Source organism: Rhyacophila brunnea, unplaced genomic scaffold (genome assembly GCF_057557595.1).
Source record: "Rhyacophila brunnea isolate RB1 unplaced genomic scaffold, BYU_Rbru_1.0 scaffold_8, whole genome shotgun sequence".
NCBI classification, from domain to species: domain Eukaryota; kingdom Metazoa; phylum Arthropoda; class Insecta; order Trichoptera; family Rhyacophilidae; genus Rhyacophila; species Rhyacophila brunnea.
The window spans coordinates 39015108-39032827 of NW_028233350.1; the positions used below are offsets into that span (position 1 = coordinate 39015108).

At 34.6% G+C, this 17720-nt stretch overlaps 1 protein-coding gene across 2 annotated transcripts in view; it reads right to left on the reverse strand.

The window, feature by feature from the left end:
* The window catches only part of Mob2 (MOB kinase activator 2), a 394865-nt gene that overhangs the window by 13091 nt on the left and 364054 nt on the right, over positions 1-17720 (reverse strand). The window contains exons 1-3 of one of the 2 annotated variants that reach the window (XM_085959267.1): positions 14217-14745; positions 13561-13981; positions 1587-1747 (exon numbers count right to left, since the gene is read on the reverse strand). In XM_085959267.1, the coding sequence (XP_085815393.1) occupies positions 1587-1747; positions 13561-13799 (400 nt within the window). In that variant the 5' untranslated portion in view covers positions 13800-13981; positions 14217-14745. Of the gene's footprint in view, positions 1-1586; positions 1748-13560; positions 13982-14216; positions 14746-17720 lie in introns of those variants that run through there. The other variant, XM_085959268.1, reaches the window with a different exon arrangement.

Sequence of the window (17720 nt, forward strand, 5' to 3'; positions counted from 1 at the left end):
TAGCATCGGCACCGTTACAATATAAAATAAGTTACGTACTTCTCGGTACAAGTAAAGTCAAAGTAATACAGAGCGACCGACATAATAATTCGAGACGCGCTCTGGCCTGACGATATCATTTTATGGTAAGCCTGACAAAACCGGGAAGACCGTATTGAACGAGTCGGTGCCAATGTCTACATCGAAACAATAATAATTTATTATAAAGTCGAAAGGAAACGAGGGCAGATAAGAATGAAATATTATTTTAAAATGCCAATAAAATAGTAATCGATAGACAGTTAGCCAATAAGTGTCTTCAATTTATTACGACTGGCCAATGCTACATTTTATGTCTTCGAAAATTATGGCATAATTCAATGGATTTATATTGAATATTTAAGCAGTTTGATGATTATTCGTGGGAAGCGAAATTTTAATGCTTTGTGTCATTGATATAGTTACACAACATCTGGATACTTCATCGCATATGAAATCGATATATTAAAGTGAACACATTAATAATTTATAGAACAGATCATAGACATGAAAGAAAATCTGTAATAATCACTCCTTTTGCAAAGTCGATATAAGAGGTAATTTGTCAACTGCAAATCGTATCATAAATTTTTGCAAAAACAATAATAATTTTATTGTAGGATTCGCGCCCTAGAGTGACTACGATTAATTTCAATTAAATATTTTAGTACCTACAATCTACACATATTATGTATATATTATATCAATGTCGAAACGAAAGGTGGAGGTAGGCTGTTAAGCACAAAACTTTGTCAATCGAATGTATTTGTTTTCATTGAACAGACTACAATGTGCAGATAGTGTTAGTTTTTAAAATTCAATTAAACTCTGCCTAATCCAAGCCATAGTAGATAATAGTGAAAAAATATTCGTTTATTTATGAAATAGGTACTTGCCATCTGTATTTTGCCATAAAACCATACATTATTTTAGATATTTTATAGATAGAAGAATATTTATTAACAATGATGGTTTGGGTAGGCAGAGCTTAATGAATTAAAAAAGCTAACCAACACCATAATTATTCTGTAATATGTATTCTTAATTAGACGAGAACAATAATAAGTACCTATGACTGAAAAAGTTTGCACAATTTTTGACAGATCGCCGATAGCATACATAAACAATTATTGTTTGGTCTAGGCAAGGTAATTTAATTGAACTTCCAAAACCAAGCAGCACCATCTGCAATTTGTATTCGTAGTTCAATGAAAACGATTAATACTTAGTATGACTGACAAAGTTTAGCGTGCACTATTTATGTCAGATCTCCACAGTCTACCTCCACCCTTCATAACTGGCACGGTCACATGATAATATTTTCTAGTTAAGTTTATAAATGTCCATCCGGAAGAGCCGATTCCATTGCAATGCAAATAACTATTGTGCAAAGTATTTACATTTACAACATCGTCGACAGCTGTTTTACATGCTTCGTTATAATAAATCAAAGCAAACGATAGTCTCACAATGAACGCAAAATGTCCGCCATGCTATTCAAAGCGAATCTGTGGCAGCGAACAGTAGGTACTGCTTCGTGAGAGATTACAGTAGTTCGGTTTACTTACTATGTGACGCCAGCCATTCGTTATAATCTATGCCTTCGGGGATCTCCACCATCTGCCGCATGTCCACGTCCGGCAGCTTCCTCTCGAGGAGGGCTTCTTCTAAGTAGAGCTTCGGGTCGCCTTGTGCTCCATCTCCTTCGCGCTCCTTGCGCCGAGCCTTTCTGCAAATTGACAGAGAAGAACAAAATCAATACAAATCTTCAATCAATAGATAATAAATGATACAAGAATCACAAATTTAAAAGTGAATGCAATCACTCGTGTACGGAAATTTGTACGTATGCAGTTGTCTGTATCACCGTACACCCAGAGACGTATCAAAAATAGATTGCCGTAATTATAGTACTGAGACCAAATCCATGTCTAAATAAAATTAAATTTTGCTTGACACAATAAAACATTTGCACTTATTGTAGTTTCAGAAAAAAAAAATCGCGACACATTGGTTGGAAAACACAACCGAGAATTCGGATTTATAATTATGTACCTATATAAAAAATAAAAACGTCGATTACCGATAGAAAACAAAATAATAGTGCTGTAGGATTTAAAAAAAGGCGTAGTATTTTGGCATTGCAACCAGAAACAAGTATATATCTACAAATAATTACAAGATAAAAAGAACTTTTTATATAAGTACCACGTTTTTAAATTTTCTGTTAAACCATATAAACTTGACAATTCTATGTATTAATAAATACTGTTTTTGTAGGTACTTGATAGAAATACTGAATAAATATAGAATACTGAAATGTCATTTTGACATTTCATATTGATTTCCATAGTAACGCACGTACCTATATATTAATAATTTAGTTGCTACGACCCCCTTAGCAACCAATAATAGTGTTTTACTTTTTACGAATTTTTTTCCGAAATAACCATACAAAACAGAATTAACTGAAAATGAATTCAATTCTGCTTAAAGATGGCTAAAAGTATTAAAAGAATGCATTGTCATCGTGTTCTGATAATATATTCTAAAAGTTTCAAATGTATAGCTAGTCGGGAAGTTAGTTAAACAAGATTTGTATTGGACAAACAAGAAAAAATTTGTACTGGACAAACAAGAATACGAGCTAATAAAAACGTAGTAAAATAAAAGTGTGTTGAATGACAATCATAAATGCGGAAAAAAACTACATGAGAAAACAATGTCATATGATTGCGAATTCACAATATGTATAGAAAAAAATATAAAAAGAAAAGTCATAAGTGATAATCGGCATGTAAAATTTAAATTTATGATTATTTTGTGTTAAAACGTGTTTTATTCTCTCTATTAAACATAGATTGTTATGCAAATATGACTGGGGGGGTCGCACGTTGCGTGGATATTAAAAGAGGGGGTCGCAACTTGAAAAATATTGAGAACCAATGCCACAGAAGAACGAGGCGTATCAAAAAATAATAGCGTTGAATAAATACAAATATATCCATTAATCACGTCAAAGTAACACGCTTTTAATGTTAATTTCGAACAAATAACCAATAACCTATACATAATAATATTATTATAATTACAAGGCCTAACCCAGGATGGCTTGAAGGTTAACCAACAAATGTTTCACAGATCTTTTTCCTTGTCTGGCATCGGGTACCCGACGAGTTCTTTTCAAATCACTTCCACAATCAATAAAATGCCTCATGATACAGAATCAGAATGAAAAACGTGTTCTAATGAGTCGGTAATGTTTTCGATCTTCGGACGAATCCGGTTCTACGAGCACGAGCTACTTCACTTATTTTGTCGGTATCGATTTGTGGACAGTCCATCGATAATTTAGAAGGAAAAAAAAAGGAAAACGTAGACATATTTATAAATATATTCGGTTTAATTAATTATTTCAAAGTTAAATATAGGTACATGCGTTAAATTTTTGTTTTATTATTCTATTCTAACTAATTACATAATAACAATTATTAGTGTGATTTTTTTTTCGACCATGTCCGATCCTAATAAGATCATATGGGCCTCCATAGAGTGGAAGTTTTTGGAAGCACACAGATTTTGTTTTTTTACGAGAAATGGATATCGGCCACTTGCTCAAACTATTAGGTTCATACTCTGACTCATACACAAATTGAAAAAAAATGTGTACTTGTCAGACCCAGGATTCGTACCTGGGACCCACCACGACACTATAGGCCGACGCTCAAGCCGCGCGGCTATCGTGGGTTTCAAATATAACTCTAAAACGCCAAGTACATAATCTTACAGATCTCCAAATCAACGACTACCTCTTCGAGTGTATCGCTGGTTTTGTGTACCTTAATTCCCGGGTAACCAACAAGAATGTCATAAATGAAGAAATAAAACGAAGAGTTAGGTATAACAGGGAACGGGTGCTACTTTGGTCTACAAAATGAGCTGAAGTCTCGCATCCTCTCCTGTTGATCCGACCAATACTGACCTACCGGTAGAAGTATTGGACTCTCACCAAGGCCAATGAGCATGCGCTCGATATATTCGAGGGGAAAGTATGGACAGTGCTCAAGCAGCTAGTCGAAGTCTAGATATCAGACCGGATGGTTGGAGATCGATTAGCAGGTACAGACTCCGTGGTTGGTCGATGTCAATAAAGATGCGAAAGCGGCCGGCGTAGATAAACCTGAAGGACACTGACCCAAGAAAGGGGGAGATGTAAGTAGGTTCTTGTAAGAGGCTAAGACCAACCCTGGGTTATTCGGCCGCTGATGATGATGACGAAAACGCTAATTATATGATTAAAATATTGCCAACGGATTAAATTGATATAATTTATAATAATGTGAAAAAAAATATTGCATACACCGTGCGGTTTTGTACAAAAAAGACCGCCTGCAAGTAATAAAATATCGTCGAAAATCTTGCCATGGAAATGTACCCAAGTACTTATTTGTATCACAAATTAGAAGACTTTACGGCGACCGGTAAGTATAGACAGTAATTAAATATACAAGCTGACACCAGCTGTAAATTAGGTAGGTACGTCTTTGATCGCACTTTGAAGTATGCAAAATGTATACAAATAAATTGAAAATAATCTTTACGTATGCAAACACAGGTGGTTTGCGGTTACATTATGATAATAATATTATCTGTGTACAAAATTGGATACCAAATTTGAAATTATATTTTTGATTACATCTACATAATTGTTATTGTGGTACTTAAACACCACAGTAATTCAATTTATAATCAATCGTAGGCAACGTTCCTCCTAATTTTTCTATCGTGTTATTAACTACGAGGGTGGGTCAATAATTCCTTAGAAAAAAGCATTAAAACAGTTTTTATTTTTGTATTTTTTTTTTATTTCTCAACATAATCTCCTTGGAGCTCAATACACTTGGTTAGACGTTTCTCAATTTTTTTAAACCGTCAGAAAAATAAGTTTTCGGAAGGTCCTCAAAATAAGCATTTGTCCGATCGATGACTTCTTCATTTGAAAAAAAACGTTGTCCACTTAGCCATTTTTTTAAGTTTGGGAAAAGGAAAAAGTCACTGGGGGGCTAAATCTGGCGAATACGGTGGGTGGTCGACCAATTCGAACTTCAATTCTTCAATTTTAGCCATTGATCGTAAACATGTGTGAACACGGGCATTGTCCTGATGAAAGAGGATTTTTTTCCTGTTTAAATGAGGCCGTTTTTCTTCAATTTCGTTTTTTAGCTGGTCCAATAAAGATGCATAATAATCCCCTGTTATTGTTTTTCCTTTTTTCAAATAGTCAACGAAAATAATTCCACGTGCATCCCAAAATACAGTAGCCATAACCTTACCAGCTGATTTTACGGTTTTCGCCTTCTTTGGACATGGTTCGCCTTTCGCAATCCACTGCTTTGACTGTTCTTTCGTCTCGGGAGTATAGTGGTGTATCCATGTTTCATCTACAGTCACAAAGCGACGAAAAAATTCATCCGGATTGCGTTGCATGAGCGACAACAGGGCTTTAGAGGCCACCACCCTATTGCGTTTATTGTCGACTGTGAGCAAACGCGGCACCCAACTTGCAGAAACTTTTTTCATGCCCAATTTGTCATGTAAAATAGAAATGACGCTACCTTTTGAGATCCCTGTAACCTCAATTATCTCACTCAACTTTAATCTTCGGTCACTTAACACCATATCGTGGATTTTATTGATCATTTCTGGTGTAGTCACCTCTACAGGACGTCCTGAGCGTGGTTCATCCTTTGTTGATGTACGACCACGTTTAAATTCATTTAACCAGTTATAAATAGTTGCAAGTGAAGGAGCAGATATGCCGTGAACTAAATCCAACTCATTTTTTATTTCCTTTGCTGTTAACCCTTTTATATTAAAATGTTTAATAACAGCTCTAAACTCAATTTTCTCCATTTTTGTAAACAAGCAAATTTTTTTTTTAAATGTACGAAAATAAAAAACAACAAACCGACCAATCTGATTGAAACTTCGCAGCATACTGAATCGGTAGTGCCGCTGCATGAAAACAAACCGCTTACAGTACTAGTCGCGCCACCTGTCGGCTTTTCTAAGGACTTATTGACCCACCCTCGTACTTATCTCAACAGTCAAATATTCGCCATTTTACTTGCATAATTAAAAAAGTCGTCAGATTATTATGCCGCGAAAGAAAGTACCAAGTATGATCGATCCTAATTAGGATGACGTTTAGTTAGAATACACGTTTTGTCCCAATTAAATAATACTTATTTCTTCACAAAAATGCCAATACGAATTTGGTGCAATACCACATTACCACGCGGTGTCTAATATCAATATTTTTGGCAATAATTTGAAATATTTCACAACACGTTGGCAGTATTTTAATTTTATCAGTTTATATTTCTTATTAGTAGTGTTTTGAGGTGTAGTCTGGTGTGATGATGACATGAAAGAAAAGGACAGTGTCGTGAATTCATATTACATAATATGTACTTATGTACGTAGATACAATGTTATCAGGGAATTCAGAAATAATGGGAACTGAAATACATAACGGGTAAGGCGATAACAGGTAACCGACTCGAGTAAGGAAGAATCCGGGCTAAACTTACACACGTGTCAAGAATACGTTTTACGCCGAATACTGAAAACTGCTCTCGGTTTTTACATTTACGCTCATTTAATTGTATTTAATTTAATGTTGGTGTATCACACACACTATTGCACGTGCATAATGCGTGTTTCATTTTCGTAGGACACTCACACATTCAAAACACTGCATCACCATGCGGCGTATTGAATATAGCCTATCGGTATTATATTTATTATCTGTTCTGTGAATGTTATATATTAAAAACAGAACGATAGCATGTCCAATTGAGCCAACTGACTTTTTACGTCGTATAAATAGACCATGGCCGCCACAAAGGGGGGGCGCACTCAGGAAGGGCCCAGCGTGGCGAGTCGACCAGATAAGTGATATAAACACACATCACAAATTCTCTCTAATTGTAAAAAAGGCGCTATTTTCCTTCAATAATATTATTATTTATTCATGTGGTTGTACGATATAATTTCTTATTGTGTATCGATATTCGACAACTCCATAATTCAAATGGATGTATTAAAATATACAAAAAAAAGACACTAAATATACACATTAATTTTATCGCGTACATCATTTGGAAAACGCTACTGTAGAACGTCACACTGCCTTTATCTTTAACGATAGGTAGGGGGGCCCGCCAAAAATCCTAGCCTGGGTGCCCGCTTTAGGATGTGTGGTGTGGGCCATGAAATAGACTATACCAAGAAAGTGATTACTTGAAACACAGACGGTATTTCACTACTTATGTACATCTTTACTTAAAATTTGTTATCATTATGTACCTACTTTGCAAAAGCAAGCAGCCATCCATATCTGGATTTTTACATTTTGTTACATGCCACCCACTCGGGTACCTTCTTTAAACGTGGCGAGATGTTGCCATAATGCCAAAAATAATAATCCTATCGAGGTAATAACATATCTCGTAACGCAAAAAGTAAAATGTTTAGTCTAACCTCTGTGTAACTTTGAATGAGTTTAATTAAATGTCTCAACGTGTTTTATTTCTCCGATACATGTTCTCTCGATGAATCAACATTCTCGGCAAAAAGAATAGCGACGTCTCGTGGGGGTAGGCAGGGCATGCGTTACATAGGGGCGACACATGATAAAGGACGGCGGATGAATGAATGGATAGAAATATTACAACTTTTCGGAACAGTTGCTTCATTAGAAAATATTGCTTGGTTTAAAAAAAAAATGATCCCAGGATAAAAAAAATCTGATCAACTAATCTACTAATACCCATTGTAATCCATATTGTAATGGCAGTTGATGAACGTAAGGGTGCCTCCAAATATGTCAGTGCCGAAGACCTACAACCACCGCTCTTTTATACTAAATTATTGGAAATGCTCTAATTCTTAGGAGACTTATCAGTTTAAGATAGCCGATAATAAGTAATAACGGAGAGTACTATAAGAGCCATTAGTTAAAATTTGTCGTAAAAGTATGGTACATTTAGCATAGTGGTCTATGTGCGTGGGCGCGAAACCCGAGAGATGCAGGTTTAATTTCTGTCTTACTTTTTTTCAAAAAGATTTTTTCTATTGGTTAGGTTATAATATATTTTCTCAGAAATGTTTTCAAAATTATGGATGTTCAATAATAACATAGGTAAGTAGGTAGATACGTAATAAATTTACAGACAATTTGAAACTAAAAATGAATGGCTTGAATGCTGGAATTAACCTGACTTTTCAATAAGTTGCCTGTGAGACGATTTAACTAAAAAAATGTTTCAGACTACAATTAATGCTGGATACAAGGAGCCTAATTTATCTAAATTAAAGAGATTTAATAATATATAACATACTATGTAATCGGTTGTATTTTCAATACCAGCGGCTAAGGATGACTTTTGGAAAAAGGTACGCTGTGGAGATCAGAGAAAAAGAACACACTTGTCAGGTACGGGGAATAAGAAAATAATGCTATATTACTAGTGATGAATAATATGTACTCACTAATGATAACGACACACGATGAAATTTCAAAAACTCACTGACAACATATATGTGAGAATCACCTTTAGTCGCAACCTAAAAAAAATATGTCAACAATAAGATTTCATACACGTTGCCTGCAGGGTTGTGCACCGACACACAATATTTTTTCTCCGTAATTAGATATACTTACGTATTGCATTGTTGTCTCTAAAAACCAGGTCATCATTATGTATGTTAGATACGACGAAGTCTGACAATTTATTATTTGTTTGTATACACTATTACAGCCAAAAAAAAAAAAAGATTAGATACCTTTCATAATTGATTGACTTATCAGAGATTTTGAATACTAAAAATACATTATCGATTTTATCTTGTCAAATTAATCAGTTTATTATAAAAAGATAATCGTATAATGTCAAATCTTAATCAATGGTAATAACACTAATAACAAAAAAATAATATACTGATTAATGATTAATGATTATGAATAATATTTGTAATTAAACAGTATATTATTATACCTATTACATTACATAATATACCTATTTATTTGGTAATCTAATAAGTATCACATCACAAAGAAAAAACACACTTATAACTTATTATATCTTTCAACAGGAAAATGAAAGCATTTCTAAACGATGTGACTGGTATACTGAGATGCCTAAAATACCTATTTAGTATGTCGCGTTTTGGTTGATTTTATAAGTTACAAAAGTTGCCCTAGCCTAGAAACTAGCATAACGCGTTTGGAGCACTTGGTCATTATATATAATTAACGTGTTATTTAAATGTAGTCGAGATAAAGTATCATGTAGGTACCTTCTAAAAAAAGTGCAGGTTCGTGACTCCTCGACTGAGGTTGTTCCTGGTAACAATCATCGCTTCCAAATATTTTTTTATGTAATATATCCACGGTAACAATTTCTAGAATTCTCTAAATTCTCATTGATGGCTTTCTCGAGAATTCTCGACAAGAGAAATCTCAATCACAAGCTCTGCTTCAGCCTGTTAATAGTCAACCGTTCGGTTTATAGACCATATGGTCTATAGTCCAAAATAGCTGTCAACATACCATATAATATTATACATAATTTGAAAACACCTCGTATATATCTATTATATTTTAATACGACGCCTGGCGGGACTTGAACCTACTAATCAACATTAACGGAATTTGTTAAGGCGATCCTTCAGCTGGGGCATGGTCTAAAACTCTAAAATGATCGTTACTACGCAACGCGAAGATTGTGCAAAAAACGCGTGCAGAACAAAACATAATTTGTCTTAAAAAGTCAACATGCGTCCATTTAATATTCACAAAAAAAATTGACGTGTTCACAGCTCGACTTTCGCTCTCCGATTGCCAGCCAGTACGAAATTTCGTCGCACCTATAGTTGAAAATTATTTGCCGTACCACTGAAGTACCGTCTTAAGTATTCATATAAGAATTATTACTAGTTAAATTCGTCTTCAGTAAGTAAGGGTGCCAGTAGTTTAATTAAGATTGTTTCTAGTAAGTATAGGTATACCTACGGTGTTTATAAATCATGTACAGTAAATGACTCAATTGAAGTAGAATTAATAACAATTATTTTGATTCAACACCATCAAAACATCACTTAAACCTTAAATTCTTATATCGAAATCATAGTCTAAAATATGACGACGTCTGATATTATTCCGTATACATATTTTAATTGACGTACACCCTTCTGCTTCTAAGATAGGTATGTCACTTACACCCTTTTATTAAGACTATTGTCAATTTATGGTCACTTATAATAATTTGTCTCGCAATCGTCTCTCTCTGGGGTAAAGAAAGACATTACGACATTGCAATGATATAATTCCACCGTATCTAAAAGTGTCTTACACATTCGGAACTTTTTCTAACTTAAGATTATAAAAAAAAACACATTAATTTGTTACGTCACAACATTCTTACTCACTTGAAAATATATTAAAGTGAGTTAAGTATGCAAATTATGTTGTGAATAAAGAAAACATAATAAAATTACTATGAAGTAACATTCTGCGAAAAGAGACAGGTTTATATAATATTATACAATGGAAAATTGCTACGCGATATTAAAATCACATTATTATAATATTGTGCATGGACACAAAAATCGTTGCTTTTTACTCACATAGACGGCAAGACAACTTTGTGCCAACGCATTTTTTTAATACTATTAATAATTCAACAAAAAATGTCGCAATCAAGTATTATGTTGTCAATATTATTAATTATTTATTATTATTTTAACATCTGAATACGATTAGGGAACGATAATTAATTCAATACATATCTGCCATGTCCAGTGGTGAAGGATGGAGGAAATCTGTGCAGATTCGACATAAATAGCGCACACTAATGTTTATCATACATACTTATTTTGTTTTCATTGACTTAATAATACAAATTTCAGATTGTGATGGTTAGTTTTTAAATTAAACAGCATTCACCGCGTGTTCTCCCTCCTCATTTTCGCGACGTTTTGGTGCTTTGTTGCAGATACCATTCTCAAGAGATAATGTATTGATGTGTACTGTGAGGAGTGACAAAGGATGGGAGGTATGCTGTTAAGATCCGACATAAATAGTGCACACTAAACTTTGCAAGTCAAACGTATTTGTTTTCATTGAACTACTAAGACTACAGTGCGTAGATAGTGTTTGTTAGTTTTTAAAATTCGTTAAACCCTGCCTATTCCAAGCCATAGTAGATAATAGTCAAAAAATGTTGGTATATCTATAAAATATCTAAAATTATGTACTTATGGTTTAATGGCAGAATTTTGGATAGTTTATAGAAAAAAGAATATTTTTTAATTCAGGCAGGAATTATTGAATGTATAATAATAATATTGTGCACTATTTTTGTCGGATCGCCCATAGCATATAACTTAAGCAATTATGGTTTGGTTAGGCAGGATTTAATTGCATTTTAAACACCAACCATATGCAAATTGTACCTATTCTTAGTTCTCAAAGATAAATACAAATAGGAGTAATGGGGCACCGTCATTGACCAGTGGATTGACCCCGATTGATCATCATCATCAGCCGAAGTGGAACCACTCCTGTACAAAGGTCTCCCCTAGCTCCCTTCACTTTTCTCGGTCCTTAGTTCTTCGCTGCCACGTAAGGCATCCTTGGCGGCATTTCTCCAGTGGTTGTCCATTCGCCGAGCCACCTGATCTCTCCGCGTTATGCCCAGCCTACACACTTACATGCCACGTTGCACTACTCGTAATTTTTAGATTTCTCTCACATTGAGGGTCCATGTAAGTGTGACACGCATACGCGAGCGTTAGTAGCACGCATTGGTTAAACACTACACAATAGGATGTCACTTTCGAAGATACTATTCATGTGCCCGAATGTAATTCATGCCAGATTGATTCTGAGACCACGGTTGATACCTAAGTATAATTCGATACCCCCTAGTTATATAGGGAAACAACTCAACATTTCAAGGTTTTCAGTTAATATTGCCATTCGATGTAGAAAGGTCTTTTCTTTACAATTCGATAAAAAATAATCAAAAATTTCTTCAACTGGTCATAAAATCGAAATCCCTTTCTGGGATCAATCATTCATTCAATTATAAACGGGAATGTCTGAGTTGATTATTTGTTAAACTTTAAAATTTCATTGTGCATTGCTAAGTTCATTTGAACTAAATTAAAAAAAAGATTTAGGTACTTCAAAAAATCAATGCAATTGAAATGAGAATGTGTGCAAAATTTTCAAACGCCATTATCTTAAAACAAGGTATTTTGAATTTATTGTTTCCCTATACAAGAAATGAGGTATCAAAATGCAAAAAGTACAAGGATTTTCCTACACTTAATGTCAATAATAAGTTGTATTTTATTATACCGTTCAACTTTATACGCTATAAAAATTATTATCTGTCAAACAAAAAAGATAACATAAACAAGAAAGCGCAACATTCCGATAACAACTTGAGATAATTACGTTTGGAAACGATGTATTTTTGTGATATTTTGAGTCAAAACAAAATACAATATTGTTTATACATTTTTTTGCGATTTTGTTATCTCCTTTTGCGCTCCCAATGACGGGACAACAACATTAGACCACGTTTCGCTGTAACCATAGATTAAATATAACGAAGAAATACGTGGAATCACCACAAAATAATATGATTTCTTAAATGCGTAAACTACACAATTAAGCAAAACAATTCCCTACTAAAGAATAACAACATTCAAATGACTATCTAATTTTAAATTTAAAAAAAACTGGAGAAAATAAAAGATAAAAATGGATCATCTGATCAATTCGAAACTCATGATAATAATATTGTAATAAACCTGATTGCATGATGTGTTACCCCACTTACGTCGTTCATTGGTTGGATTGGTGAGGATAATAGGGTAACTCAAAGGAACAATACAGTTAAAATCGAGTTGTCCGATCAGAAATTTGTTTTCTATAGTTTTACAATAAACTGTTTAAAAAAAACATAAAAAAATCCTATTTTACACATACTTAGACGTCGACAGTTTCCTTTTAAGCAGGCGAAACCGGTGCTGATCATTATTTAACTAAATTAAGTATGTATCTGAATCAAATACTATAATATAAAGCGCAGTGCCGAATTTGCCGAAAATAAAAATTTGAAAATATTTATGAAAAACGTTGAGGCAGAAGTCCATTTATATTTGTTTTCCGGGGGCGACAATGTATACCCAGGAGATGGATGCAATTCAGGGTGACCACGATCCTCAACGATGAAAGGACTACCAATAAAATAAGTTACTTGATTATTCTGCCGCTACTTGTCGTCGTGCTTCTTTCAGTCATTTGTGTCTCTCAATTCTGCCACTATTTAGTGGCGGCACAACTTATAAATACGATAAGCATAATATGGCCATTAATACAATGGCTACAATTGTCCCACAAATGAGTATATTATGATAAAATTATAAAATAAATAACACCATCGGAATTGTTGGTTTCCTTACAATGGGCAGAAGAGCGAGTAGAGGGTGAGGTGCGCCGCCCTCGCGAGCGTCCCGACGGCGCCGCCCACCTTGCGCTGCAGCAGCCCCAGCATGGGGCACGACCCCTGCCGTGGGCCAGCCCGCCCACCCAGCTCGACCCGCGTCACATCGTAGCGCACGAAGACCGGCTGCCGGACATCTAGCAGGCTCTCAGCGTCAATATTGACGACCGCTGCACACACCTTCCGACCACTGCACATCCACCACTTCGACACTTAATGTCTTTCACTACTAGACTCTGTTCGTTTCAACATGCAGCTGTTATCACAAAATTCTTACTTCGAATCGTTTTTAAACGAACTGACACTATTAACGAATCATACAACCGCATTTACTAGCAACTAATCAGTCATTTAAAATCGTTTAGTACGGTTTAATAACCCTAAAACAAGTAATATTCAAGATAAGTTATCAGTTATCACCATACTTTGTATTTCGTACTAATTAGCAAGTATATATTTAAACACATGCACTTGTATCATAATGACAAAATTCATTAGTACAAATTTCCTGTCTGTTTAAAGTTTTTTTTTTATATACTTAATGTTGAAACTGATAATGATTAATAAAATAAAATTATCTACTATGTGTATGTATATAAAATAATTACTTATTACTTCGTGTGATGAAACTTTAAGATAGCTACTGTTAACAGGAAAACGTAAGGATGCGTCACATGACTATCGACAGTTTTAAATAAAATGTCAACACAGTTTCACAATAAGGCGCGAAAATTTCCCGGATAATATTACCTTCGCACAATCCTAATTAATCACTGAAGGTTATAAACTTAATTCTTTCCTATTTACTTTTGATAAATGATGTTAATTTTAATTCTTTGGTAAAGATTTGTTCGAATTGCACAATGCCAAAAATAACCCACGAAATGTATTTTTGATTCACTTTAATTTAATTGGTCCAGTGATATAGTTCGAAAAACAAAACAGTTACGGCCGACCCGTCCGCCTATGCGCCTCACAATGGAAAATAAATTATAATTGTGGGTCAATTGTTGTACGAGAGTGGTTCAATTGGGAACGAGAAACTGCAAAGGCGGATATTGTATCGGACGGTGTCGAACGGTGACGAGCGTCACCGAGCGATACTGACAAGACGACCGTAAACGACGACGATCTCACGCAAACTGACGTCACTGACGTTCACTGCTGCCAAGTCAAAATTTAAAATTACAGTAGATTTTGACAAAAAAATCAGTAGATTTCATAAAATATCAGTAGATTTTGGAAAATGTAGTATATTAGATATGATTTAAGACTTATAAGAATCAAAATAACTAATAATATTAATTTATTGTAAACAATGATGATATTAATGTGTAAAATGGCATTCTTGGGTAGAGTTACAATGCTTTCTTCATCAATTTAGAAGTGTAACACATGAAAAAAGTTTATTATTGAAATAATCATCAGTAAACTTATAATTATGGAGAAACACAAATATCAGTAGATTTATAGAATTTCGAAAAAAAATCAAAAATTCAGTATATTGTCAAAAAATATCAGTAGATCTACTGAAATTTCAGTAGACATGGCAACACTGCTGACGTTTGCGAGTTTGTCTGACTGACTCAACTGAAAACTGCTGATCGTGTTTTCCAACATACAGCCTGATATCTCACATACACGCGCACACACATACAAATCATCAGTGTGTATGGATTCTTCACGACGGAATTGAAATAAACAGGCGATCTATCGAATTCGTACTGATAATTTATTTATTTTAGACAAGACACATATAATAGAATTAATAATTGTTCATGCATGCATAATATTATGCTCATGTCAAAATTGTTTGAGGAATATTTTTAACTTGGTAACTAGTAAAGATGTTTAATTCAATGTTAAATTCAACCATTGAACATACACAATTTGAAAACATCGCATACATACATAATAGGTATATCACTTGAAAAAATGTTTTCAGAAAAAATACGACACCAGACGGGACTTAAACCTGTAACCGCTGGATTCGTGCTAGTGTGCATTTCCAATTAAGCTAAGGGAATCCTACTTAATTGCGACGAAATTAATTAGTAGTTCTTAAATGAAATGATGATCAAATTGTGGTAATGATGTTGGCAATCGGTTTTTGTATATTAAATCAAGGTAGGTATCAATTAAATTCTTTAATTACTAACCAACGCCACGGATCACTCGAAATATTTAGTTTTTATAACGTATTGGCACTTGCTAATAATTTAATATACATACTATTTCTTTTATTTAATGAATAATTCACAAGATGAATGAAACATTTTATCTGATATTGAACATACATACTTAGAAAACATCTCATGCATATATTATAATATACACACTAGAAAAAACTCTTTTTAGAAAAAAAATAACCATATTATATTATTATTACCATTACAATGTTTTTTTGTTGTTGCTATAAGTCAGGTTATTAAGAGTGCACCCGCACCACACCAGGTCTTATCACGGGACCGCACGTTTAGATGTGAAGCTTATTTTATGACTGGGAGTGTCTCAAGAGCAGTTACCCAAGACCGGGGTCACCATGTACTCAAATATGCTCTGACTAAATTTAGATGACATTAAGTTAAGAATTCTTAACATTAACTTTGTTCTAAAACACCCGTTCCCATGGCGCGTTAAGTATTCGAAAGTGGCAATATTTTATTAAGTACACAATTCGGTGGATCCACCTTAAGATGTTATAAAAGATTAGGTACACGATGTAATAGAGGTTGACAAGCCGATGAAATGTCGCTCGGTGAGTGGAGACAGCCACCCAAGGGGCACTAAGTAACTACAGGGCCGACCTAAAACACGATGTATCGGCGAACCCATCAACGGAGACGGAAGGATATAGATGAGGTCCTTCATCCAGTAGTGCACGAAACCCGGCTGATAACGATAGTAAAGATTGAATTAATTTTCTAATGAGCTGAAATATGTAGAGGTTTAATCAAACTCAACAACTGTCATACCATTATCTATGCTCATGTCTGGAGCATAGACAATAGTAGAAACGGATACGCCCGAATCTGACAGTTCGCTCGTAACTACCTTTCTGGTAGACGGTAGTTACGAGGGCGCTCCTCTCTGCTAAAATATCAAATTAAAAGGTTTTCATGTAAAACTTTACAGCTTCAATGTTAATACAAAGTGTATTATAACTAATAATGTGCAACGAAATACAAGCCTTGCCAAAATGCCAACAAGTGTATCATTCATTGACGTTTACCGATTTCAATATGTCACACACACGCGCAAATGCAACCTTCTGTATAAATAATAACCGATGTATCCTTAAGCGTCAATTACATTGAGCTTTTTTACGAGCTGCTTATTGGCGAATTTAAAAGCGGGCGGTTCAGCTACTGCGACTTCATGATTACACACAAAACTTTCCATTCGCTGATAAGCCACAAGTCAGCGAGCGATTTTGACGGAACGTAGTTCGTTTTTTTACCGGGAGGTCGCTACGCTCCATAACAATGTTTCCATTAAACGTCAAAAATGTAAATTTCAAAATGAGTAGTTCGTTTTTCCACCATCATCGCTCTACTGCGCAGACGCAGTAAGCCCACACGCCGGCGTGTAGTGTGAAAAGTTGACCGGCTTTCAACTTTTCTAGGTGGAGTGTTTACAACCTGCTTATTAGCTTATTCGATGATTACACTGGGCGAATTTACAGGCAGATTATAAATTTGCCAATAATCAGCTCATAAAAAAGCTCAATGTAATTGACGCTTTAACACCAAGTAACATAGGAACATCATTTACACACACATCTTTAACTATGATTATATTATAATAGGTACTACGATTACATTAAAATATTGATAGATAATAATTGCGTAGGTATTAAAGTTCTGCTATTCTACAGTTTGTTACAGAAAAAAAAATATTGGAAGTTGTAATTATCGGAAATACAATATTCATAAAAAAATCCGCCGATGCAAGTCTATCGAACAAGTCACCAGATCATTAAAATATTGGCAATCCTCGCCATTGTCTGCCTCCGGGTCCGCGAGCCGATCATTAGTGGGTCGGCTTTGTGGACCGCGCGGATCGAATCGGGGTCAAGTTTCCAAATGAGACGCCTCACGCGGATCAACTCTACTATAG